This window comes from Mastigoproctus giganteus, chromosome 14 (assembly GCF_048544385.1).
Source record: "Mastigoproctus giganteus isolate SK-2022 chromosome 14, ASM4854438v1, whole genome shotgun sequence".
Taxonomy (NCBI): domain Eukaryota; kingdom Metazoa; phylum Arthropoda; class Arachnida; order Uropygi; family Thelyphonidae; genus Mastigoproctus; species Mastigoproctus giganteus.
Genome location: NC_143588.1, coordinates 21,585,046 through 21,611,181, shown reverse-complemented (window position 1 = coordinate 21,611,181; position 26,136 = coordinate 21,585,046). Strand labels below are relative to the sequence as shown.

Genomic DNA, 26,136 nt, shown 5'->3' with positions numbered 1-26,136 from the left:
TACGGATTTGGAATTACAAGGAAAAAATAAAAAATGTGGGTGATATTGATTAGTAGTATTTCTGTGTATAAATATCAATTTTTGGCAAAGGCTAAGGATCTCAAAGAAAAAAAATTCGGTCATTTGCAAATATCATTTACAATATCCTGTTTGCAATATCAACAAGATCATTTGCAAAAATATCCTGTTTTGAATTTAATAGTGAGAAATATGTTTCTGAAATTGAGAAAGTTGTGGATGATTTCGAAACCAGATTCAGCAATTTTAAAACAATTGACATTGTTCAATATATTTCTTATCCATTTAATGTCGACTTAGATACGAAACAAATTGCAGAAAAAATCGCTGCGGTTTTTTACACGGAGAAAATATTACTTGACAATGAAACCATTACATTGCAAAACAATATCTTCCTAAAAGCCAGATCATCAGAAAAAGACTTTTGGAAATATGTTTGCCGAGAAAAGTACCCAAATGTAAAAAAAAATGTAGTGTACTTTTAAATTCCTGTTTTGGTTCCACATATCTATGTGAATCGGCCTTTTTTGTGTTTGAAACAAACAAAGACTATGAATCGCTATACTCTTACAGACTTGCATACAGAAGATTATTTACAGTTGGTCTTATCACAGTATATCCCCGATTTTGAAAGCTTAGCGGATGACTTGAAGACACAAGCTTCACATAAATTAAAAATTTAAATACATATGAATTTAAAATAAGAATTCTGAATTATTTAATTTTAAAATTTATAAACATTTTTCAATATGTGTTGATAAACGTTTTTAACCATGTGCAATGAAATTCTTGAGAGGGTAGATTGCAGCACATTTTGAAGGAAAAAAGTAGATTGCATCACAGATTAAGTTGGCAATCGTTGATACTTTGTATACCATACAAATTTTATTATTACTGGGCAATAAAACTAGAAAGAACAGTTCTGAGTCATTTCAAATGAATGTTATTTGTTTGACACCACTGTTGCATTAGTTGTTAAAAAAAAAAAACACTGAATGGTAGAAAATACAAACAGAAATTGGCACCATAGGGTCATTAATGATGTCTCTACAGCTTGTGCTACTGCTAATAGAAGAGTGATTGACCTCGAGTCACTATTCTCCCTATGAAAAGCTCCTGTAGTCTATGAAAAGCTCCTTAGTCTGAAAGCTCCTATTAATGACAAGTGACTTCTAATGCTGCTGTGATATTTACATGAAGTGTTCATATGCTGCTGCATTATAAAATGCTAAATATTGCAGTAGGATTGTTTGTCTTTAGGAACATTGTTTTGCAGTTTTTTTTTTTTTTTTATGTGTAATAAATTTTAAAGGTAAAGTGAGTTAAGGTAATATGATTGTTAACTAGAAAAAATTAAAGAAACTCAGCAATGATGTGCAGCCACATTATAAATTTATAAAAAATTTTAAACTTGAATTAGTTTAAAAAACTTGTCAGTTATGAACATATTTACTTTAAAAAATGTTGTGTTAACTGGTATAAAAAAAAAAATTGTATAATGTCAGGAAAAATTCAATTTGTAGCAGGTATTTTACAAAATACCTGCTTTTTTTTCTGATAAAAATTACAAAATATCCAGCTTTCCAAAAGTCAGAGGTTAGGAACTCTTCTGATTTAGTTTTTTTGATAATTTTATTTTCTTCAGATTTTTTGGTGAAATCTGCATTATTTTTCAATAATGTTTTTTATTTATTATTATTATTTTTTTTTTAATTATGGACCTAGCGACTATAACAATATGCACTTAAAAGCCAACTTTAAGCAGTTCACACCATGCATGTTTAATTCTGGGTAAAAGCAGCACTCTTCTTTACATTAGTAAAAAGTCACCTTTTTTTTTTTTTTTTTTTTTATGCAAACCCCAAACACGAGAGGTATTAGAACTTATAGTACTTAGTACTGTGCTTGGGTTGGAGGTTGAGAAGATGAAAGAAGATATTTGTTGATATTGGACTTGAACTTCTGTAGACTGTAGTTTTCATGAAATACGTATGAAGGAAGGTTTTTCCATAAAACAGCAGTTGAATGAATAAACGAGGAAGATGAAAAGTTGGTTCTGTGAGTTTGAAGTTGGACAGTAAATGGATGTTGGCTGGTGATGGTACGTGTTCGGACTGTTTTGAAAGTGAGAGCAGGAATTATAGAAGCCAATTCAGAAGAACAGTGCCCATGGAAAAATCTGTAGAAGAGGCATACAGCAGAAACAGTACGTCTATGAGACAGCAAGTGGAGAGACTCTGTTAGAGATGAATCATTAATTAACCTAACTGCCCTCTTTTGAATGGAATCAAGACGCCTGAGGGAGGTTTTGGGGGCACCACCCCAGATGTGGGAACAATATTCCATGGTAGGGTGGATTTGCGATTTATACAGAGTGAGCAGCTGTTTGGAAGAAAAGTAACGCCAAGAGCAAAAGAGAAAACCAAGTTTTTTAGATGCAGAGGAAGCAATATTTTAACATGCTTGTGCCAAGAGAGGTTAGAAGTCAGGGTAATCCCCAAAAGAGATATATCATTTTGCCTAGAAATCGGAGTGTCACCAAAGATAAGCATAGGAGCAGAAGAATCCTTTTTGCGAGATATAAGACAAGATTGAGTTTTGGAAGGATTGAAATCATCTAAGTTGTCTCTGCCCCACTGGAGAATTACCTGAAGATCTGCATTTAAGGAATTGGTAGCAGATTTTCAAGAAGTTGAAGCTGATTGAGCAGGGCAAGATTTCTCAAAATGGAAAGTGGAATGCAATGTGTTATCATCGGCAAAACTGTGGATAGGATTTCCAGTCAATGGAAGAAGATCATTAATATACAAGAGGAAAAGAGTAGGGGGAAGAACTGAACCTTGGGCAACACTGGCATTAGTGGAGAAGTTAGAAAATAGAGAGCCATCTACCATCACCCTCATGAGTGATCAGAGAGATAACTGGATAACCAATTACAAAAAACAGATTGCAAACCATAAGATGAAAGTTTGTTTAGAAGACATTTATGCCAAACATCAAAAGCCTTTGCAATATCAAGAGCAACTACTTGTGTTTCACCGAACCTTTTCATTGAAATAGTCCATAAATGGGTAACATAAGCCAGAATATCACCCACCAGTGGATTGACACTGATGGAATCCATACTGGCGATCGCTGATCAGACGGAAGGTTTCTAGGTAGTTTAAGAGTTAGCAGTTAATGGATTTCTCCATTACTTTGGAAGGGTAGAAGTAATTGGATGGGAGGGATTTGTCGCCCTTTTTAGGAACTGGCTGGATATGAGCAAATTTCCAAGCAGAAGGAAAAACACCTTTGGAATAAGAAAGTGAGAAAGGCGGCAAAAGAATAGGAGTAAGTTCGGGAGCACAGATTTTGAGAACAAGTGGAGAAATACCATCAGAACCTGGAGCTTTCTTAGCATCAAGTTCGTCAAAATCCTTCTGACATCCTTTTAACGGAAGAGCACAGGAGGCATTGAATGGGGCATGCTGGGAATAGAGGGAGGTGTTTTACCAAGATCATTAATACATGAGTTGGAAGAAAAATGGGATGCTAGCAGGTCAGCTTTATCCTTTGCTGAAGTGACAACAGAACCATCTGTTTTGGACAGAGGTGGGAGCAGAGATGGGCAAAGGTTGCAGCCAATAGCTTTGGCAAGAGACCAGAATGCTTGGCTACCATTAGGGCAAGAAGCAAGTTTTCTACTCTTAGCCTGTTCAAACCCCAGTTTGGACTGATTAATAACTGCTTTACAATTGTTGCAAGCTTTGGTGTAGGCAGAAAATGAAGCTGAAGAATTAGAAACAAGCCAATTACAATATGCAGCATTCTTCTCTTGAACAGCCTTAGCACTTACCTTGGAATAAAAAATTCTTCGTCTTGATATGTGGAAAAAGTGTTTTTTATATTTCGGTTGAAGTGTTCTTTATCATGTAAAGCCTTACCATTCGTTACTCATTATTGGTATTCTACTTGACTGTGAAATAAGTGCAGGCTAGGCTTATAACGATCGTGGGTTAATGTGATAAGCGTGTGGTTATTTCAATTATAAACAATATCAGAAGTGAAAATCAAGTGTTATTTTCAAGAATTTAAAAACATGCTATGTAATGCACATTTCTTTACTAATGTAAACTCTAGAAGGAAGGCGATGAATCAGATTGGTCCACTTGATGTTGGTGGTTTGACTGTTGATGATCCTGCTCAGATGGCTGACAAACTGAATGATTATTTTGCATTAGTTTAACTTCTGTTCTGTATGGGGAAAATAATGGAGTCACCGGTTAAAGAAATATTGCAGGATCACCAGTAATAGTTCAGACACAGCATGGGTTTATTAAGGGGAAGTCTTGTCTGACCAATTTGATTGGATACTACGATGTGGTCACAAAGGAACTGGGTGCAAAAAATAATTTTGATATCATATACTTGGATTTCCAGAAAGCTTTTGATACTTTTTCACATGGAAGACCGCTTTACAAATTGGAGCAGTATGGCATTAAGGGCAAGTTGCTGCAATGGATAAAGGGATGGTTGGGTGGAAGACAGCAGAGAATGGTAATAAATGGACACTGTTCTTCTTGCATCATATGCCTCAACTAATGCTAATGCTGATGTTTCCCTGTTGTTGTAATAGTCAGAAATCCCACGGTGTGCATGCATATATGACAGTGCGAAAAGTATATTACTCACCGTATTAAGTGCTTAAAACACAAAACATCAAGCGTTAAGATCAAAACAAAAAATAAAATAAAATAATTAAATTTTTTATATTTTATTTTCTTTACTTTGTATATCATAAGTTATGGCAGGTATTTTTACAGACTTTATTTTTTAATAAATATTTCACTCTTAATATTTCTCAGTAGTGTTGCTCATAAGTAGCGTTACCAAGTTGGTTGAAGTTAAGCTCACTGTTGTTACTAGTTATCAAATAGTCTGTTCTGTCATGTATTGTAGTTTATTGCTAAAAGGAAGTTAGGTTACTTTAAATGTGAAGTTTTTTAAAACAATTTGTATGTAAAATGTTAGTTTACTTCAAATTTGTTGAATGATGTGACTGAGTAATATAGTTGAATTGCAAAAGTTAGCATGATGCAGTATAGTCAAATTCAACCAGATTGTGGAATATAGAGATTTTTATGAGCCAATGCTGTGTAATTGAAGAGAACTTTAAAATACAGTTATTGCATTTTGTGGTAATATGCATAATTTACCTTTTGCAGCATGTGTATGATTAATTTGCAAGAAAGGGCTGAGAATGCTGTTTGGACATGCCAGAATGAAGTTCCAGAGTGTTTCAGCTAACACCAAATCTCTTAAAAGTCTTCCTAGGTTAAATTTCTAAAAGTTGGCAGATTTCTACTGTCCATTAACATAGTATACAGGGCGTTTCAAAAATAATGGTCAATAATTTAAAGGCGAAAAGCAAACTAAAATAAGCAAGAAAGTCCCAGTGAACATTGGGCCGCAAATGAACTGTTTGAGATAATGCACATTTTCTGTTAAGATCCGCCACTGGCTATGGGAGCACTAGTTTAGCAAAAAGCTGTGAATACTTTGCTAAGGGTGGTTTTATTAAACATAAGATAATACATTTTTAATTTTTGGTTTCAACACCACAGGATTTTACAGATGTTACATGTTACAGGATGTTCTTTCTAACACTCTTTCCTCAACATCAGGTGTCATGCTTCTGGGCCTAACTGCTTGTATTCCATGTGCGAAGCGCCCATGTTCCCTAGGGCATTGATGTGCCCTAATGATTGTGTGCCTCTTGGGCTGCCTTCAGCAGGGAAATGCTTCTTGGTATAAACGTGCAGTCTCGAGTGCATTGCTATTGGCCTTACCATACATGAAGTGCATGTCCACATACTCTTCGTTCCATGTTGACTATCCTTTGACAAGTACTAGTATGTCTGCTACGTCTCAGAGCATTGAAAGAGGGGAAATCGAGATAATGAGTATAACCTAAACAAACAAGTCAGTGGTGGATCCCAACTAGAAATGTGCAATATCTCGAAAATGATTCACTTAAGGATTCATGTTTACTAGGCTATTTTTGCATGTTGTGGTCTGTACAGTTCACCTTTAAATTATTGACCATCACTTTTGAAACACCCTGTATATGATATGAATGAATGATATTAAGAACTTTTCTCATATTTTTATACCAGATTACTTTTAGATATATAATTATATTTTTAATTTAAACATGTACAATAGTTTAAAAGATTTTAAATGACTGAATGAACAATTTCCAATTCTCCCCCCCCCCCCATTTACAGTTGATGAAAAAGACGAAGTGAGTATAAAAGAAGCTGCACATATTATAGCAGAGGCATTTAATTTCACAGGCGAAATTATTGTATCCTTTAAAGATAATAGAGTTACTTTTTATGTCATTTATTTACAATATTTACATAATAATAGAAAGGAGAGTGCTTATAATACATTCATATTTTTAAAGATGGATGTGTTACAGTGGACAGCAGTACCATTATGCACAAAGATTAGTCATAACAGAATGAACTGTTAAATTGTTCACTGAAATGCAGGGTAGATCATTTCAGTAAGTACCTAATAACTACTATGCAAAAGAATAGCATAGATTTTGTTTGTATTTGTAAAAAACATCTGATCATGTTCTCTAGTTGTCATGCAAGTGATGATATGTAATGTTTACACACACACAATAAGAAGGATTGCATATAATGTTCCCAGCAATGTGCATAGTGTGTGTTTTGAAAAACTCAATGACGTTAGTCTACAGGGTGTGAGCCAAACATTCCCAGACTGGTTCAGTTAACAAAGGGTAGGCTTAACTCGGTCACAGATTTAATTAATATATAATTAAACAAATATATAAATAAATGCTGTGTGTATATATATATATATATATATATATAATTATTGATAAAAAAGTAAAGAAAGAAAGTTAAAACGACAATAACTGTAACTAATATGTAAATAATATTTATGAGTCAATGCAGTTGCAAGCAATCATGCAATACACCCATAATGTCTATAATATTAAGGGTAATATAAAGAACCATTAGAATAAGCAAATCAATCCAATAATAATACCATCAGGGACCTAAGAAAACACAAAAAAAAAAAAAAAAAAAATTATCGCTTTTTACCGACAATCTAGATGATTTCAACTGGGGCCAACCACCCAGAATGAAGGCAAAAAACGACAAGAGGTTCTCTGTTTCTGTGATGATCAATATATGTTAAGTAATTTAAATCTAAACCAAATATAAACCAGTATAGGCCGAATGTAAATCGAATATAAATAAATCGAAAGATGATAATAAAAGTTAAGAAAATTTAGAAATGTTAGAATCAAAGATAAGTAATATAAGTAAAATATAAAGGTAAGCATATATTAATCATCGTTGACCCGACAGAGAACGTAATTTAATGATTAAAATAAGATTAAATATATAATACATACTACATATTGACCGTATCTAGGACATAATGTAATGGTTGTCAAAATAATATGTGGTGCCCCCTATGTGATGGATACGGTAAAAATAAATAATTAAATTAACGCATAGAGAAACATGCAGATAGTAAGAAGAAAAACTAAAGGAGTAGGAATAATAGAACCTGAACTCCACAAAGGCGAAAAATAGTAGTATAGATAAGAAATAGTTTCTCTTACGTCCTCAGATTGCCCTAATAATTTCGGAGAAATAAAAATAAAGAGTGTAGGACAGTTTAAAGACATTACAAGATATAAGTTGTGGCTCGGGTAAATTAACGCATGTTTCTCTTTGTGTTAATTTAATTATTTATTTTTACCGTATCCATCACATAGGGGGCACCACATATTATTTTGACGACTATTACATTATGTCCTAGATACGGTCAATATGTAGTATGTATTATATATTTAATCTTATTTTAATCATTAAATTACGTTCTCTGTCGGGTCAACGATGATTAATATATGCTTACTTTTATATTTTACTTATATTTCTTATCTTTGATTCTAATATTTCTAAATTTTCTTAACTTTTATTAACTTTTATTATCATCTTTCGATTTATTTATATTCGATTTACATTCAGCCTATACTGGTTTATATTTGGTTTAGATTTAAATTACTTAACATATATTGATCATCACAGAAACAGAGAACCTCTTGTCGTTTTTTGCCTTCATTCTGGGTGGTTGGCCCCAGTTGAAGTCATCTAGATTGTCAGTAAAAAGCGATAATAATTTTTTTTTTTTTTTTTTTTTTTGCATTTTCTTAGGTCCCTGATGGTATTATTATTGGATTGATTTGCTTATTCTAATGGTTCTTTATATTACCCTTAATATATATATATATATACACACACACAGTCAGACTTGGTATAATGAGCACGGAAATAACGAGTTCAGGGCTCTAACGAGCAAAAAGCCATAATAATTTTAATTTACCCATATTCCCATACAATCACTCACTGTTATAATGAATGTACTACATGGATATATCGAACAAATTTTGATAACTATGCAAACATTCTTAATTGAAAAAAACCCAATTCCTGGAATATACAAAAATGAAAACGCCGCCTTAGCTTTTATGACCACCTGCATTTCACCGGATTAGCAGCCGGTTTATGACCTTGTCCTTTAGGGAACAGGGGCTATACAATAGTGCATTAGCGTTCTGCTTGTCACATTACCCTATTTACAGATTGTCTTGTATTCACTGAACAGTAAATTTATTTCGGGACTTCTAAGAACTTTGTATGCATTGCGGTACTTCTAAGAATTTTGTATGTGGATCATTTTACTGTCGTTTTAAATAAAATCAGTTAGAAATGAACCTTTCCTTGGGAAACGTCTGCTAACAAAAGAAAGTGTCTCTCAATATGCAAAAAAGTCGAAATTATTCGTGAATTAGAACATGGTGCAAAAAATGTTGAAGTGTGTTAAAAGTTACTTTGTCCTCTTCAACAGTATTGACATTGCAGAAGAATAAACATGTTTACATATTGGCACTGGAAAAGAACATAGCCGATTTTAAAAAAATTAGAAAGTGAGAGGTTGCAAATGCTGATGAAGCATTGCTTCAATGGTTCACTACAAAAAGAAGTGCTGGATTTTCAATAGACTGCCCAATCTTGAATGCTCAAGCGGAAAAATTTGCTAAACAATTTGGATGCGATGATTATGTATGTAACAACAGTTGGCTGGATCAATTTAAAAACCGAATACAGCAATACCTCGCTTAGCACGTCCTCAAACAGCACGGGTTTCACTATAACACGGTTTTTGATTAAGTTTAAGTCGAAAATTTACTGTACATATTAAAACTCATTCAATAGCCTAGGTACATGTGCATATATGCTGTGGTGCCAACTCTATCGGCTCACATGCACGTGTGCCAATAGATCCCCTCAGGCAGTCAACAGCAATATGAACAGTGCTCAGTATTCTTAATTCTATCCTGACAAGACAACATGATAGCTTTTCAAACATTTCATTTCACAATTTATTTTTACCACTTTAAATACAATTGAAAATATATCTGCATCTTGGCTAGAAATTGTCAAGTTGTCAAAGACACTACTGACACTATGCTGCTGCAACAGGATCTGGATAGGTTGAGCAGATGGGCTGAGAGGTGGCAAATGAAGTTTAACATTGACAAATGTAAAGTACTACATATGGGAAACAGCAACCCCAGAGCAATGTATCAACTCTGTGGTACTACACTGACAGTGGTAGAGAATGAAAGGGACCTGGGGGTGGTTGTGCAGGCAGATGTGAAGTTCTCTGAGCAGTGCAGACGGGCTGCAAGAGTAGCTCATGGTGTATTGTCAATGATATATAGGAATTTTTCTAGCAGGGATAAGGAGGTGATTATTCCCTTGTATAAGGCAATGGTCAGGCCACACCTAGAGTACTGTATACAGGCCTGGAGGCCTCATTTCAAGAAGGTAGAGCTGCTGGAACGAGTACAGAGAAGGGCAACAAGATTAGTGAATGGAACAAAGGGGTGCTCTTACGAAGAAAGGCTTAAGTTTTGCGAATTACAGTGTCTGGAGACTAGGCACCAGCGAGGTGATCTGATAGAGGTGTACAAAGCCTTGAATGGTTTGAGCATGCTCAATGCTGATGGGATTCTTCCTCTTGCTCAGAATAATCACCTGAGAGGGCATAAATTCAAATTGAGGAAAGACAGATGTAGGATAGATGTGCGGAAATTTGCCTTTAGCCAGCGGGTGGTTGGTAGGTGGAACAGACTTCCATCCCTTGTCGTGGAAGTTGATAGCCTAAATAAGTTTAAAGCTCAGCTGGACAGGTATTTCGAACGAACAGAGGGGTGAAGTGGAATTGGTTATTTTTTATTTATTTATTTTACTTTATTTTTTTTTTTTTTGGCTGATGCTGCATAAGCTTGCTTTCTTGCATCAAATGCCTCTACTAATGCTAATGCTAAAAAATCGTTGCCAACGACATGTGTTCTGTTTGGCAACATGTTTTGTCCCATTTTGGAAAATGATTTCACTGGTTTTGAAACGCAAGCTCAGACAATTGCCGAAGACACTGTGAAGATCGGAAAAGACTTGGGAATCGAAACTTTGGACACTGCCAATGTACGTGACTACGTTGACTTGCATGCAAATGACTTAGATGATGCAACTCTCCATGAAATTGATTTGCAAACTACATACGAAGAAGAGGAAAACAATTCTGAAGTGGATAACACTAAAGTGGCACCAAAAGAATTTTCAACAAAAGAATTGGAGAAAGTTTTTCGGGGGGATTGACATGGCCTGCGAGGCAATTATGAAAGGAGATCTGAATGTTGAACGTAGCATCGAGATATGGCAAATTTTACAAGATGAGATTTTATGCTACGAAGACTTGTACACCAAGAAAAAGAAATGACTTCACCAGACTTCATTACGGAAATACCTCAATAAACAATGCATTTTGCTCATCTCTCATGATGTTACCTTTTTCTTAATAAAATTTTTGCAATATTTTTTATTTCAAATCCTTTTAATTGGCTATCAAGCATGAATTCTTTATAGACTTAGATTTGTTTATAGACTATTTCTTTGGTAAGCATTCAGTTAAAACCCATTATAATTACACCCATTATAATTACAGTTAAAACCCATTATAATTATAAAAAAAACCCATTATAATTATAATTACACCAAATTCAATGAATCCAAATTAAATTATGCCCATATTTTTGGCCTTTACCTATTCAAGCGACATCACCCTACACAATTGAGAGATATCACGCATATGTGTAAAAACGTTTTTTTTTTTTTTTTTTTTTTTTAGGTCCTAGCCACTGAAAATCTCAGGAAATTAGGTTGCAGGACCTGCCAGAGTGAATTATAGACTACTGGGTACCTGGTCTGCCTCCATGGGGCGTAAGTGGGGCAATGTTGAGCCTCAGCAGAGGTCCAGCGGCTAAATTGCCAGAAGAACAACGGTACAAATCACCACACTTCCATAATCCATACACTTTTAAATCTCTGGCACATCCACAATGGAAGCAACATGGAGATGGGGGGGAAACCCGTTTTCAGTGCCGTTAGACACTGAAAACACTATAATTACACCTCACTCAGCTCGGTTTCACATAATACGGAACAGTTTTGGTACCAATTATCAGGGCCCCGGGTGCCAAGCGTTATAGTGATCAAGCAATTTCTAGAGTGTTTTCTCAAAGATATAGTTTTGTTTTAGTTATAAAAGTTTTGTTACTTTTCTATTATTAGGCAACTTAGTCTTACAAATTGTAAGCAAGTTTAAGAAAGGAAAAACACCTTTCTTCTGTTTTCCTTAAATTAACGTACTAACTTTTATACCGCTTGGTCACTCTAGCGGCACTGCTCCTGCCTCCCCGTGGCGGGGCCGGTAACCTGGGAGAAGAAATCCACTCTCCCAGGGCTGAAAGGAGCAAAGATGGATAAAAATATGTATCCACCTTTAGAGCCATTGACCTCAAGACAAGACAGTATAAATGACAATGATAATGACTTCTCTCAACCCAACAGGCTGAGAACAACCCCTCAAGAGGAGATACCATCATTCCTCATTCTACACTTTCTCTCAGAGCAGCCTCTGAGTAAGTTATCGCCATTCCTTATACAAAAATGTATTGAGTCTGCTGCAGGTTCACCGAAAACGGTAAGGCGACTTCAGTCCAGGGATATTCTTGTAGAGACTAGTAAATCTCAACATTCTGCAAAATTATTAAAGCTGACTACATTTGGTGGACAATCAATAAAAGTCACTCCTCGTGCCACCCTAAACTCCTCGAAGGGGGTAATTGCAGAATGGGACTTATTAAATGTATCAGAAGAGGAAATAGTCCAAGAACTTCGAGAACAAAAGGTAATCCAAGCAAGGAGAATCCTGACTCAGAAAGATGGTATCCTTGTTCCCACAAGGAGTATAATCCTCACTTTTAGCTCTCCTATCCTACCAACATCTGTTAAAGCTGGCTATCTTCATTGTCGTGTGCATCCTTATATCCCGAATACAATCAGGTGCTATAAGTGCCAAAAATACGAACACTCCCAAACTGCATGTAGAGGTGAGGCAATATGTCCAAATTGTGGATCAAAGGATCATAATCAATCTGAATGCACTGCTACTTCTCAATGACCAAACTGTAAAGGTAATCACCCTGCTTTTTCCAAAATATGCGAATTATGGAAACAAGGGGAAAAAATCCAAAAATATAAAGTCGAGAATAAAGTCACATACTCAGAGGCAAGAAGAGAAATACTCAAAACTGAACCAAAGCACACATATGCCACTGCTGCTAAACAATTTCAGTCAGTTGGTATTCAAACAGATGTTACAGTTCCTCCAAATATATCCATCGCTGATTGGGCATGTTCCTTTCTCTCTGCTTCCAAACAGTGCCCTTCACAACAAAAAGCTGAACAAGCCAGTAACACCCCCAATTACCATTCCAATCGACGTGCCTCAAACAGCAAAACCAAAAGTGGCAGAAACTAAAGTACTGAACCCACCAGTTTCAACGGGCTTGGATGTTGACCAACGCAGTGAATTAGATGATGGTATATTAGAACTTCATGCGACTGATGAGATGGACGTCACACGTCCCTACTTTCCAAATAAAGCGAAATCGGATCGATGCAAGCAAGTTTCAACTAAAAAGCAGTCAGAAACAAAAATAAACAACAAAACCACTTAATGGAAAGATTCCTCCAATGGAATTGTAGAGGCTTTCGCAATACAAAAGACTATTTATATGATCTCATCGACCGGTGTGATCTAGCAGGCATATCCCTACAGGAAACCTACTTAAATGCACGAGCGTGTCCCACCATTAAAAATTACACCATCTTCAGACGAGATAGGAGAATAGAGTCGCCAGCCCGTGGAGGAGTGGCAATTCTTGTTAGAAACAACGTTCCATCGAAACATATTGCTCTTCAGATCCCTTTTGAAGCAGTGGCAGTATGTATTGTAATTGGCATCACTCTTACAATAGCATCAATATATATCCCTCCTAATTTCTTATTCTCTTCAGACGACCTAGAAAATCTAATAGACCAGCTACCATCTCCGTTCTGCTTGCTCGGAGACTTCAGTGCACATCATTTGTTGTGGTGATCTCCAACAATTGACGAGAGGTAAGCTAATAGAATCCTTTCTTGATGCTTATCGGGTTTTTTTTTTTTTTTTTTTTTTTTTAGGAGCATTAGCAACTAAGGCCATATTGCTCCAGGATATGCGGTGGTCATTCCTGACCTTTCCGCATCCTCCATATTTGGTGGTGACGGGCTGGAACCCTGGTCTGATCAAGAAGCGTGTGCTATGCACTGCTGCTCCTTCCCATCTGGCTACGGAGGCGCCTTGATGCTTATCAACTCACCATTTTAAATACTGGCGAGCCAACCTACATTCATTTTTCGATTGAATCCATGAGTTCAATAGATCTCTCGATCTGTTCTCCCTCCATATATACTATTATGGAGTGGTCCGTTCTTGAAAATCCACTGAACAGTGATCACCTGCCAATTCTCTGCAAACTCCAAACACAAGCAAACTCCCCTTCACCACGTCGCTCCATTTGGAAATTCTGTAGGGCACACTGGAGTGAATATGCCTCTCATGTTCAGTTAGATGATAAAATAATACAATCTCAAACCATAGAAAATGTCACGGAACACATTACTACTCAAATATTACTAGTTGCTACCATTGCAATACCAAAATCTTTACTGGGGAAACGGAAACACAGTAACTATTGGTGGAACCAAGATTGTACGCATGCGAAACAGGAAAACAACAGATCTTGGAATTTATTTCGTAAATTCCCCACAACTAGTAACCTAATTAACTTCAAAAGACTGAAAGCCAAGTTCCGTAAAATAAGAAGAAATGCAAAGAAAGAAGCCTGGATTAGCTTTTCCTCAAGTATAAATAAGGACACAGATAGTAGAATCATTTGGAGGAAAATTCAAATGTTCAATGGCAAATATGTTCAGTCACCAACTACAATACTAAATTGGGAAGGGAAAGAGTTGTCATCACCGGGAGAAATAGCAAATGCCTTAGCGGAATCATTTGCCAGCATATCAGCAATATCCACCTTTAACCCAACCTTTCAACGAATACGGCAGTTTCACATCCATACAACCAGCCATTCACATTAACAGAATTTCTAGGGGTACTCAACAAAACACCCAGTAGTTGCTACTGGGCCAGATGGGGTCTATTATATAATGTTAAAACAGCTTGACAACAGAGCAAAAAGAACATTGTTAAAATATTACAACCGTATTTTCTTAGAAAATACCTACCCACTCTCCTGGCGTCACTTAATTGTTCTAGCCTTCCCGAAGCCAGGAAAAGATTGTACCTTTCCACATAACTACAGGCCAATTTCATTGACTAGTTGTCTAGGAAAAGTTCTGGAAAAAATGGTTCACAGGCAGTTAACATGGTTCCTGGAAACAAACAACTTACTAAACAGCAGCCAGTATGGATTTCGAAAGAACCGGTCCACGCTAGATGTGATGATAAAAGCAGAGGCAAACATCCGAAATGCCTTCATAAGGAGAGAACATCTAGTCATGATTAATCTCGATATTGAGAAAGATACCACCTGGCAATATGGTGTACTAAAAGATCTCCATTCTTTTGGCTTGAGAGGTCAGTTACCACAATTTATACAAAACTTTCTATGCAACAGAACGTTTCAGGTAAGGTATATGAACAATTTATCCAAATCATTTGAACAAGAGGAGGGTGTACTGCAGGGTTCCATTCTAAGTCCAACATTATTTGCAGTAAGAATTACAAATATGACACGGGAAGTACCAAATACAGTAGAATCGTACATGTTTGCCAATGACCTCATTATCTCCTGTCAATCCCAAACTATGAACACCATTGAAAGACAACTTCAAATTTCCATAGCTAAAATAGAATCATGGACACTGCAGAATGGTTATTCTTTAGCAGAAAAAAAAAATCCACTGCAATTCACTTTTGTAAAAAACAAAAACTCCACCCAGATCCAGAAATATTTTTAAAAAACAGCCTGATACCTGTCACTAACAATTTTTGTCTGTTGGGGTTACATTTAGATAATAAACTTAATTTTGCTTCCCATATATCTTACCTTCGAACTACGTGTCTTACAAAACTGAACATCCTAAGAGCCGTTTCCGCTATGTCCTGGGGTGCTGACAGAAGCTCTCTTCTTAATCTCTATAGAGCTTTAATAAGATCACGCTTAGATTATGGATCACCTGTCTATGACTCCGCTAGGAACAGTTCCCTATTACGTCTGAACACCATACAGCATAGTACCCTTAGGATAGCTGTGGGAGCCTTCAGAACATCTCCGATCCACAGCCTGTATATTGAGGCAAATGAACCTCCACTGCACCTCAGGAGAAAATCCTTATTATGTAACTATGCACTAAAGATTAAGAGTATTTCATCACATCCTAGCTGGCAGCACTTGTTCGACCCTAAATACACCATGCTATATCAAAATAAACCTAATGAGAATCGTCCCGCAGGGCTTCGACTGCAAGAGCTCATGATCAGTTGGAACATTAATTTTCAGAATGTCTTCCAAGACCTTGGTACTCCTGAACCTCCCTGGACTGAATTCGTACCTCTCTGTGACAATTTCTTTTTAAGATGGGGGAAGACATCCCTGGCTAATACAAATTTTCAACAGCTCCATAAATCGCATTCCTTGGAAAACGCAGGAAAAGTACATATCTATACTGATGGCTCCAAAACAGATACAGCTGTAGGTGCTGCAGCAGTTTCTTCCACCTTCTCAGTAGCTGTGTCTCTTTCTACTGAATGCAGTATCTATACTGCAGAATTATTCGCAATAAAACTGGCTCTAGATAATATAAACAAGTACCACATCAAGGAATCCTTGATATATACAGACTCCTTAAGTGCAATCACTGCCATCCAATCTACTTTTTCTCCCTCTCATGCATTCTTAAAGAGATCCAATCTAAGTTATTTCACTATGATACAGTCAATCAGAAAGTTACCTTCTGCTGGATCCCTGGTCATGTTGGCATCTCAGGCAATGAACATGCGGATGCTGCTGCTGCAAAACATCCTGACTCTGGATCTTCCAGACAACTAAAAGTTCCTTACACCGATCACAAATCTGTCATTAAAACAACATGCAGGAAACAATGGTCTCTCCTTTGGAAAACTCAAACCAATAATAAACTGCTGCAGATAAAAAAAAGAGCCACAACTGTGGACATCTAGTTCCAGGAGAAGCAGGCGACAAGAAGTGATTCTAGCAAGGCTCTGCATCGGCCATTCGCATCCAACTCGCCTGTTTTTGCTTATGGGAGAGAATCCTCCTCAGTGTTTCTTTTGTCAGTCGCAGCTAACAATATGCCAGATCATTGCAAAGCTGTAACTGCAGCTCGAGGAGAAACAAAAAAATATTGAGGATTTATTTTGCTGATTTACAGTACATAATACTATTATATTAACTTGTCATGCTTGCCATTGCATGATTTCTCATATTTCCATTAATTATGTATTTTACCTTTTGGGAAGATATTTATGGCAGTTAGGTATATTAGGTGCAGTATTTTTATTGGATTTCATTCACAGAGATATATATCCCATCTAACAAATGCATTTCAAACATTTCTGCAACCCACAATGCAGCACAAAACATTGTTTGCAAAATTCACAAGTGGTGCAGTTTTTTTGTCCACCACTGTATATAGAAGCAAACTTGCATTTAGAAATCAGTGAAAACTCTGACAAATATCAAAGTATATAAGAAGAAGCATAATATGTACAAACTTTATAACACTAGGAAATGGGAGGGGCAGGAAGTCTATATTTCCACAATTGTTGGATTTAATGAATTTGAAGTTAGCCAGAAATGTAAGATAATAGGTATTATTACACTATCATCATTCTCTTTAGGCAGCTAATGTTTCTACTACCACAACAAAATCATACTGCAGATGTTTCAATAAAATAATATATATATATAAACTTTGTTTCAGAAATTCTGGAACAGTAACAAATTAATACTAATAATTATATAATACTGAAGCTAATAATAAACAAAGTAATAAAATAACTCTCATCCAAAGGAAAAGCACAATGCACTGAATGAGCAACTGACAGAAAAGCAAGAGCTTCCTCCAACTGAATCATTTATGAATAGCATCTTTATTTCTTTTATCTGCATCACATCTGAATCAGTGGAGTCATTTAAGAGCTTAATGATTGAATTTTAAAAATTTTATAAACAGGTTACAGAAATTTAATAAATAATTTCTTAAATATATGATAAGATATAAGATTTTAGGTAATGCTTTAAGAGAAACTTAAATTAGGAAAATGAATGACATTGATTTTAGACTGCTAACATATGGCATACTAATGTTGACTACTAATTAAAATTTAAAGGGAAAATCAAAACTTGGATGTCACTGTTATATATTTAGTTTGTTTTCTAGTCAATAAAGCAAATTGCATTCCTTAAATAACAATTTCAGTTTGATAGCACAAAATCCAACGGACAACATAAGAAGACTGCCAGCAATTCAAAATTACGAAAATTTAAGCCAGATTTTCAGTTTACTTCATTTAAAGAAGGTAGCTATTGATATTATGAGTTGTCATCTTTTAATTGTAAAGATTATTTCTTTTGTGCTGTGATCATCATCATCATCAGCCATTTTCAATCCACTGCAGGATGAAGGCCTCTCCAGCAACTTTCCAGTTCCTTCTGTTTTGAGCACTGGCCATCCATTTACTACCCAAAAACTCATGAATTTCATCTATCCATCTCTGCCTTTGTCTTCCAGGTTTTCTTCTAGCTCCTCTTGGGTACCATTCTGTTATTTTCTTAGTCCATCTGTCATCATGTCTTCGAGCTATGTGTCCTGCCCAAGACCATTTTAGTTCTTTAGTTTTGATAAGAATGTCCTTTACTTGAGTTTGCTGCCTAATCCATGTGTTTCTCTTCTTATCTAACAGTCTGATTCCCAATATAATTCGTTCCATTCTTCGCTGTGTAGTTCTCAGCTTCTCTTCCATTCTTTTGGTGAGTGCCCAAGTTTCACTTCCATAAGTCATGGTGGGGAGTACACATTGGTTCATTATTTTACGTTTCAGACAAACTGGGATATTGCTCTTCAGTATGTGACTATATTTCTTGAATGCTATCCATCCAAAATTTATTCATCTCTTTACTTCCAGCCATTTATCATTATTACAGTTAATAACTTGTCCCAGATAAGTATATGACTCCACCTTTTCAATTACTGCTCCTTCAATCATTATTTCCCCTTCCGTGGCATACTTGTTCATCATTACTTTTGTTTTAGCCATATTCATCTTTAGTCCAAAATCCTTACTAACTGTGCATAACTGATTAAGATTTTCCTCTAATTCTTTGGGATCATGGCTTATGACCACAGTGTCATCTGCAAATCGTAAATGGTTTAGGTACTCTCCGTTCACATTGACTCCTTTCTGCGACCAGTCTAATCTTCTGAAAGCTTCCTCAAGGGCAGCAGTAAACAGCTTCGGAGATATTGTGTCTCCTTGTCGAACTTCTTTCTTGATTTTAAATTTGCTAGTGTCTTTGTCTAGTCTAATAAAGGAGGTAGCACTCTCATATATTTTCTTCAAAATCATAATATATGGAGTATCTATGCCTTGTCTTTCCAGTGCCCGAAACATTGCCTTATGCTGTATGGAGTCAAATGCCTTTTCATAATCCACAAATGCCAGGCATAATGGTGTTTTATATTCATTTGCTTTCTCCATTAGCTGTGATATTACGTGAAGGTGATCCATAGTTGAGAATCCTGTCCTAAAGCCAGCTTGCTCTTTCGGTTGATTCTCATCAAGTGATAAGCATTTACTAACATAGTTTTAACAACAACAAAAAAATAAATAACGGTTAAATAATAAAGTCTTATGTTCTGGACTAATATAACTTGAGTAAATATTTCATTATTAAGATTGGCTACGTGAAAAGCTTTTGTGCAAGATCTGTTGAAGCAGACAAGTACAGGCACTCCCCAGCTTACGTAATACTCGACTTATAGAAATTCGACTTTACGTAGGTTTTTGCCGGCCGGTGCAACAAAATTAAAAAAATAATGAAAACGTATCTTGCATCCTGTAGGAATAAATGGAGATATCATGAAAATATCATAATGTGAAAATATTGTAACCCAATAATAAATTGTTATTGGGTTCGTGTTATTTGGTAATTCGTGTCAATACCTTGGAGATTGGAATTTTTGCTATATAACTAAGCTATTTATCTCTCTAAAAGGCCATTTTTTATAAAGGAAATTGCACTACCCTTTCACTGTTATCATATATTCTATTATAAGAATCAATTTTGATCACCATGATATTTTTCTAAAACACATTTCTGGAGGTCACTACCATAAAACAGTAAAACCGATTTGCACTTTCCAGTTTATTGGGCTTTTCTGTTAGTCCAATCTATTATAAACGGGTAGTAAACTCGATCTTATTGCATTTGTCATAATCCCGATGACTGGAATTGTGTGGGTTTTTACATTATTATGGTGAAATGTGTTCCCCTTCACTGAAATCTTCAATCATATAAATCACATAAATAAATTTTCAGAATCTGCTCTCCATTCCTATTTCCTTATTACAATGGCGAAGGGAAATGGACAAACGGAAAGTGCAAGTGCTGGCAGTGCTAGGAAACGAAACAAGATTGATTTAGAAATAAAGATGGTTAATTAAGAAGTACAAAGCAGGACAAAGTTTGTCGTCTATTCCACAGAATTATTTCTCGCTGCTTCAACAGTGAATACTATTTTAATGGACAGTGCGCATATAAAAGAACATGTTAAAGGATCAAGATTAAGATCAACAGTGATCACAAAACAGTGTTCAGGTGCTATATCAAAGAAGGAAAAGCTATTAATAATATGGATGGAAAATAAATTCAGAAGCAAGTGCCCCTGAGTCCAATGGCCATTCAAGCAAAAGCAAGACGTATTTATGAAGATATCGAGAATAAGTACAGCGAAACCCCAAGCCAAGTTCGTGGCAAGCAACGGGTGGTTTAATAGGTTCAAGCATCGTGCTGGTTTCCAAAACATTAAAGTATGCGTGAAGCCGCCAGTGCCAATTCTGCAGCTGCAGAGAAATTTTGTGATGTGTTCAAAAAACCCCCTTCTAAATCTCCACAGCCCTCAACTTCCACAGCAGCATGCTTATCAGATGGATAATTAATTCTGGCAACGATGCTCGAAAGGTAAAACTTGCTGACATTATGCCTGTCTCCTCTCTTTTTTTAATTTTATAATTTTGAAATTTTTGTAATTTTGTACACTTGTAATTTTTTCTGCACATGAGACAAAAAAAAAAAATGAATAAATTATTCTATTTACATGTTAGTCAAACATTTCTTTTTTTGCTTCAATCAAATTCAGCACGCATAGTTGCAATTGCTGCATACAAATTCCAGCTTATGTAGAGTTCTGCAGAACACAACCCTTACATAAGTTAGGGAGTGGCTGTAGTTGTATACTAGGTATTTAAAAAGTTTAGCCTATAGTATATTTAATTATTTGAGAATAAAATAAACCCGATAATATTAAATACACTGAAATGGGTTACATGCATCTACAAACATTCTGATGCACGGGACACACTTATCAGGTAGTATCTGTTAGATTGTTCTTCCCTCCCATCATATCTACCATAACCAATAATTTAACAAAAGAATAGCTGTGCAGTAATAATTTTTTTTTTTTAAATCATCAGGTCTCCTCAGAAGTGCCTAGATTCCAGGCACTGCAATTTGCCAAACTGAAATCTTTCTTGGTGAGAGTATCCTTTTGTGTCCCCTCACTAATGTTGCTCTTCTGTACACCTGTTCCAACACATACATACTTGCTAAAATGAGGACTTGTACATCTGCATGCACTACTCACAAAGTATGGCCTAACAATTCCCTTTTACAATGGGATAATCACTTTATCCCTGCTGGCAACATTCTTATATTTATTGACAGGAACTCCATGAGCTGTTCAATAACTAGTCAGCACTGCTCAGAGAACTTCATCAGACTGTACACCTAGATCTTTTCTGTTCCAATAATATGCCATGATTCCTGTCATTTGCCACCCTGTCAACTTTTGTTGCAAACATAGACATTAAGCTCGATTTATTAACTTTTTTTTTTTCCCTCTTATTTATTGGAAACAGTTAATAAACAATCTGTATTCTGCTACTCAACCATCTCCTTATCCGTAGCAGTAACTTGCCCCTAATGCCACACTTCTCCAATTTGTATAATGGTCTTTCATGTGGAACAGTGTCAGAAGCTTTATTGTAATTGAAAAATATGATGTAAAAATTATTTTTGCATCCATATCTTTGTTACTAACCTGAAAAATGCTTCTGAAAGCTCCAGAGATTTTTATCGCTTTTAATCTGGTTTATTTTAGTGTATTTTATCTCAAGGATTTTATCACAGTTTTTTCACATGTATATAATTTAATTTAATATAATGCAGTTTTTGTAAATATTTATTTTATTTTAATTTGTAAATATTTTAGTTACAGTAAATACTTATTCTTATGGTTGGTGTATGAGCTGATTTAATGCTAAAATATCTTTGTTACTACGCCATAGGAAGCACTACCATGAAATACAGTCCATCAGTATCCTCAGTGCTGATTATAATTCAAAGATAAACTGAGCTTATTATCATCAACTCAGTTTATCTTTAAATTATAGCACCATTAAGTTATTACATGCTATGGCCAATAATAACTAATATTGATCAGACTAAATTAATAATTAAGCTCCCCTTTAAAAGGCTAAATAAGGCAGAATTCAAATATACCATAAAGGTACATCTTTGCTTACCCTAATGCGTTATATTTGAATTCTGCCTTTTTATATATATGTCATTCTTTTGTGAGTTCTTTTTTAATTTCATAATGCTTTCTAAATGTTAGCATACAGTTCATAAGGTAAGTTTTGATTTACAGGGTGTTTATAATTTATGGAAACAAATTTACATGCACAGTTCTGCCTACTAAAAAGTAAATATTCATGTAATGTGTCCAATTCTGAATGGGTATGGAGTTTTGAATGGTTAAAAAAATAAATAAGCAGATAAGTATGAATAAACATATTACTAGGTATGTGTCTGCTTATTTATTTTTTGCAAGGTCTGTAGCCATTTTTTAAAATTTAAACTGTCAGAGCTTTGTAACAATTCAGAATTGGATGTTTATGCGTTTTTTTTTTTTTTTTTTTTTTTTTTTTTTTTTTGGTACACAGAATTGCTAGTTTCTATAATTCACCATGTATATAATAAATATTAAAACTTCAAAAAATAAACCTAAAATTTAATATTTCGAAGTTTTGCATTCTAATTTCTTGAATTTCAAAATAAAATTTAGTATTAATTTTTTTTTCTCTCTCTCTCTCTCTAGCCATCAAGGAGACTGTGAATTGGTTTGTAGCAAATTATGACATTGCACGCAAGTGATTTATTTTAATTCAAATATAATACACTTATTTTCCTTTTCAAGGTTGGTGATGCTAACCTAATTAGTTCTGTATACCATACTACTATTAGTGACTTGAATGACTGTTACTGTAAAATAATTGCATTTCAACAGACTGCCAAATATAAAAATGGCTAGTTCTGGAGTTTTTTTTTTTTTTTTTTTTTTTGTGATAAAGCAGTTTGATTTATATGAGAAATCTGTATATATTTTAAAAATTGGTTTATCTATCGAAACTGATCTGTTATTTTTGATAGAGATCTTGGTTAGAGCATTTATTTTAAATTGTGCGTTTTTTCACTTCTTGCATTACTCTTACTGAACTTGTTCTGATGTTAATTCTTAAAGAAATCACATAGGAATTAGTAAACACATAACTTTACAAAGAAATAATTTGATAGACAATAATAATACAACATTGTAATCAGAGTAAATGTAATATATTTTTTTCAGGATTTGCTGATATATTCCTCGTGAATGCCTATTGTAACATTGTCACTATGATGATGAGAATAACAATCAATTCCTGAAATATAAATGCATTAAATTTAATTTGAGTACAACTTAATCTACTGTGTGACTTTTTTAAAATTAAAATTTAATTAGTTGCAAAGTCAGAAGAAACATTAACACTTTCAAGAAAATAAATTTTAGTTATTTTAATGATCAATGTTTTTTCTGTATTTTGAAACCAGGATTACTGTTAAAATAAAAGTATTTTGTGATATTCTTGAAACTCATTATATATATACAAATTAAATTATTTCATATATACTTCCAATAAAAATCTGTATATTGGTACTATTTTTTGTCTCCTGGTGTCACCTGAAATGATTTAATTACAGGTAAAACGTCAAATCATTTTTTGAAAATTGTACTTTAACCCTTTCAGTGCTACCTATGTAAATCTGCAATCTGTTTTGAAGGTTGCATCAGAAATTACAGTGAAAATTCTCTAAAGTGGGCACTAATGGGAGAGGAAGTGTTCGCTTTATGGCCACCACGCTTCATGTGGCCAGTTTCAATAATTTGGAAAATGAAATTCACTGTAACTTGGCAATTCCCAAACTGTGCATTGCAGCATCCCAGGGCACTGCAGCGAACTCACAGGGGTGCCGCGGGATATTTTAAATTTGTGAGAAACACGGCAATACTTGGCATCTCAGACAATCTGTGAACTACTAGCTCGAGGTAGTTCGCAGTTTAACATTACTTTTTAAATTGTTTGGACTTAACTACTTAATAAATGGAACTGTTAGCTATTTATTTTGGCCTAGGAGTGCTGTGAAAAAATTACTGAGACGCTAAGGGCGTCATGAACCAAGAAAGTTTGGGAAGCTCTGCTGTAACTGATTACTTGTTTAGAAGTTTTTTTTTTTTTTGCATTAGATGTGTTTCAATTAATTAACCTTTAATAAATTACAACTTTCAGTGAATATAAATGGCTTTGTTTGGAGCATTTCATTTGGACAGTCTCATTTTCGTTACAGATTAAATCACTCACTAGTTCCATTGTTTTTGTCCCTTTTTTTATTATTAATAAAACCCCCTCTGTTTTTAAATTTCTGAAAACAGCAAGGAATTTCATTTCTCAAAATATCAACACTCAGTTTAACGCCTACGAAATTTTGATCAATATTCAGAGAAAATCTGCATATACAAATGAACTTTGTAATTACCTAAATGACTGCCAAGTGCAAGTGGTATGTGATGGCGTGTGAAAATTGTCATCTTCCCTTAATCAAAAAGCTGAATACCACTGTTACAAAATAACATCAAGCATCAGATAGCATTTTTATTGAATATACAGAAATACCACAAACCCTGTACATTACTGGAATAATATACAGGGTGTCCATAAATCTTTACAAATCTGGAACTATTTTTAACAGATAGAGGATATCTTTAAGTTTATTGGGAAATGTGCATGCTACAGTAGATAGCAATATAATTGCAAAACTATGATCATGGAGAAACTTACTATTAAAATTCCACCATCTTGGTTTTGTCATCAATCAGCAGCTTTATAAGCTCTAACTTGTATGGTTTCATCCACAGATAGCGACATAACATGTTACACACTCTTGATATTGATATGATGAGTTAAAACATGTTTTATGGATTTCCATGGTTCAGCTTCCCTGAAACAGCTGTGCTTTCCTCGCTGACTTTTGTTTGGCCACTATCTCAGCTGGAGTGATTGCACGAATGGGCAATTCTTTATAAATCGTGTTCAAAACAGGGTTTCAGCAGTGGTAGGATAGACTCCAGTTTGTTGAATAAAATATACACTGCACCTTCTCGGGGGTGGTAAATTCCACCGTGATTGCAGTTTTGCTGCCATCTACTGCAGCATGCATTTTTCCATTTGGTGAACCAAAACTTGAAGATCTCATTGCCTGGAAGTGGTTTTATATTTGTCTCATGTACTCTCTTCACACAATGTTTTTGTAAAGGTAAATGGATATGGAAAATCCTCATGGGCTACTGGTCAAAAATATCTGTACTGTATCAGACAGCCCAAAAACATTCCTTTACCAGCAGTGGTGAGCATATTAATGACATATTGTGTCATAGTAATACATGACCTAATTAGTGTAAGGATCTTCTCCTTACTTGCCTTCATTGTCAGTGCCCAGTAATCAATGATAATGCATATATGTATCAGTTACTTGAAATTGTCCTATCTAAGGAAGTTGAAAATACTAAAAGACATCAATTGAAGTGTCCATTTTGGAAAGGCCATTTAACATGTAATTTCTAATACTTCTTGCCTGTGCCTGGTTGTTCACAAACAGCTGTGAATTACAGGCTCTGAAAAAGCGATGTGTTTACCATTTTATTTACCTAATTGTTATTTTATATTGTACTTTATAAGTAGCCTTATAGTTCTAGTTACACTGGTTATTTTTAATTTAGATAAGAGTTTTTGTAGATTACTACTTAACATACTTAAAATCGTTGTTTCATTCGAATCTTGCAGCCATTGTTTTTGTATAGAGAGTGGTAGGGAATTCAAATTTTTAATTGTGATAACTAGGTAGCTCTAATGTAAAATTATATAGCG

At 35.0% G+C, this 26,136-nt stretch overlaps 1 protein-coding gene across 1 annotated transcript in view; it reads left to right on the top strand.

Moving 5' to 3' along the window:
- Gmer (GDP-L-fucose synthase-like protein) overlaps window positions 1-23,050 on the top strand; it is a 119,981-nt gene extending 96,931 nt beyond the window's left edge. The window contains exons 7-9 of the mRNA XM_090388255.1: window positions 6,288-6,367; window positions 18,036-18,135; window positions 22,995-23,050. Of these exons, the coding sequence (XP_090244381.1) occupies window positions 6,288-6,367; window positions 18,036-18,135; window positions 22,995-23,050 (236 nt within the window). The remainder of the gene's footprint in view (window positions 1-6,287; window positions 6,368-18,035; window positions 18,136-22,994) is intronic.
- The last annotated feature ends 3,086 nt before the right edge of the window (window positions 23,051-26,136 follow it).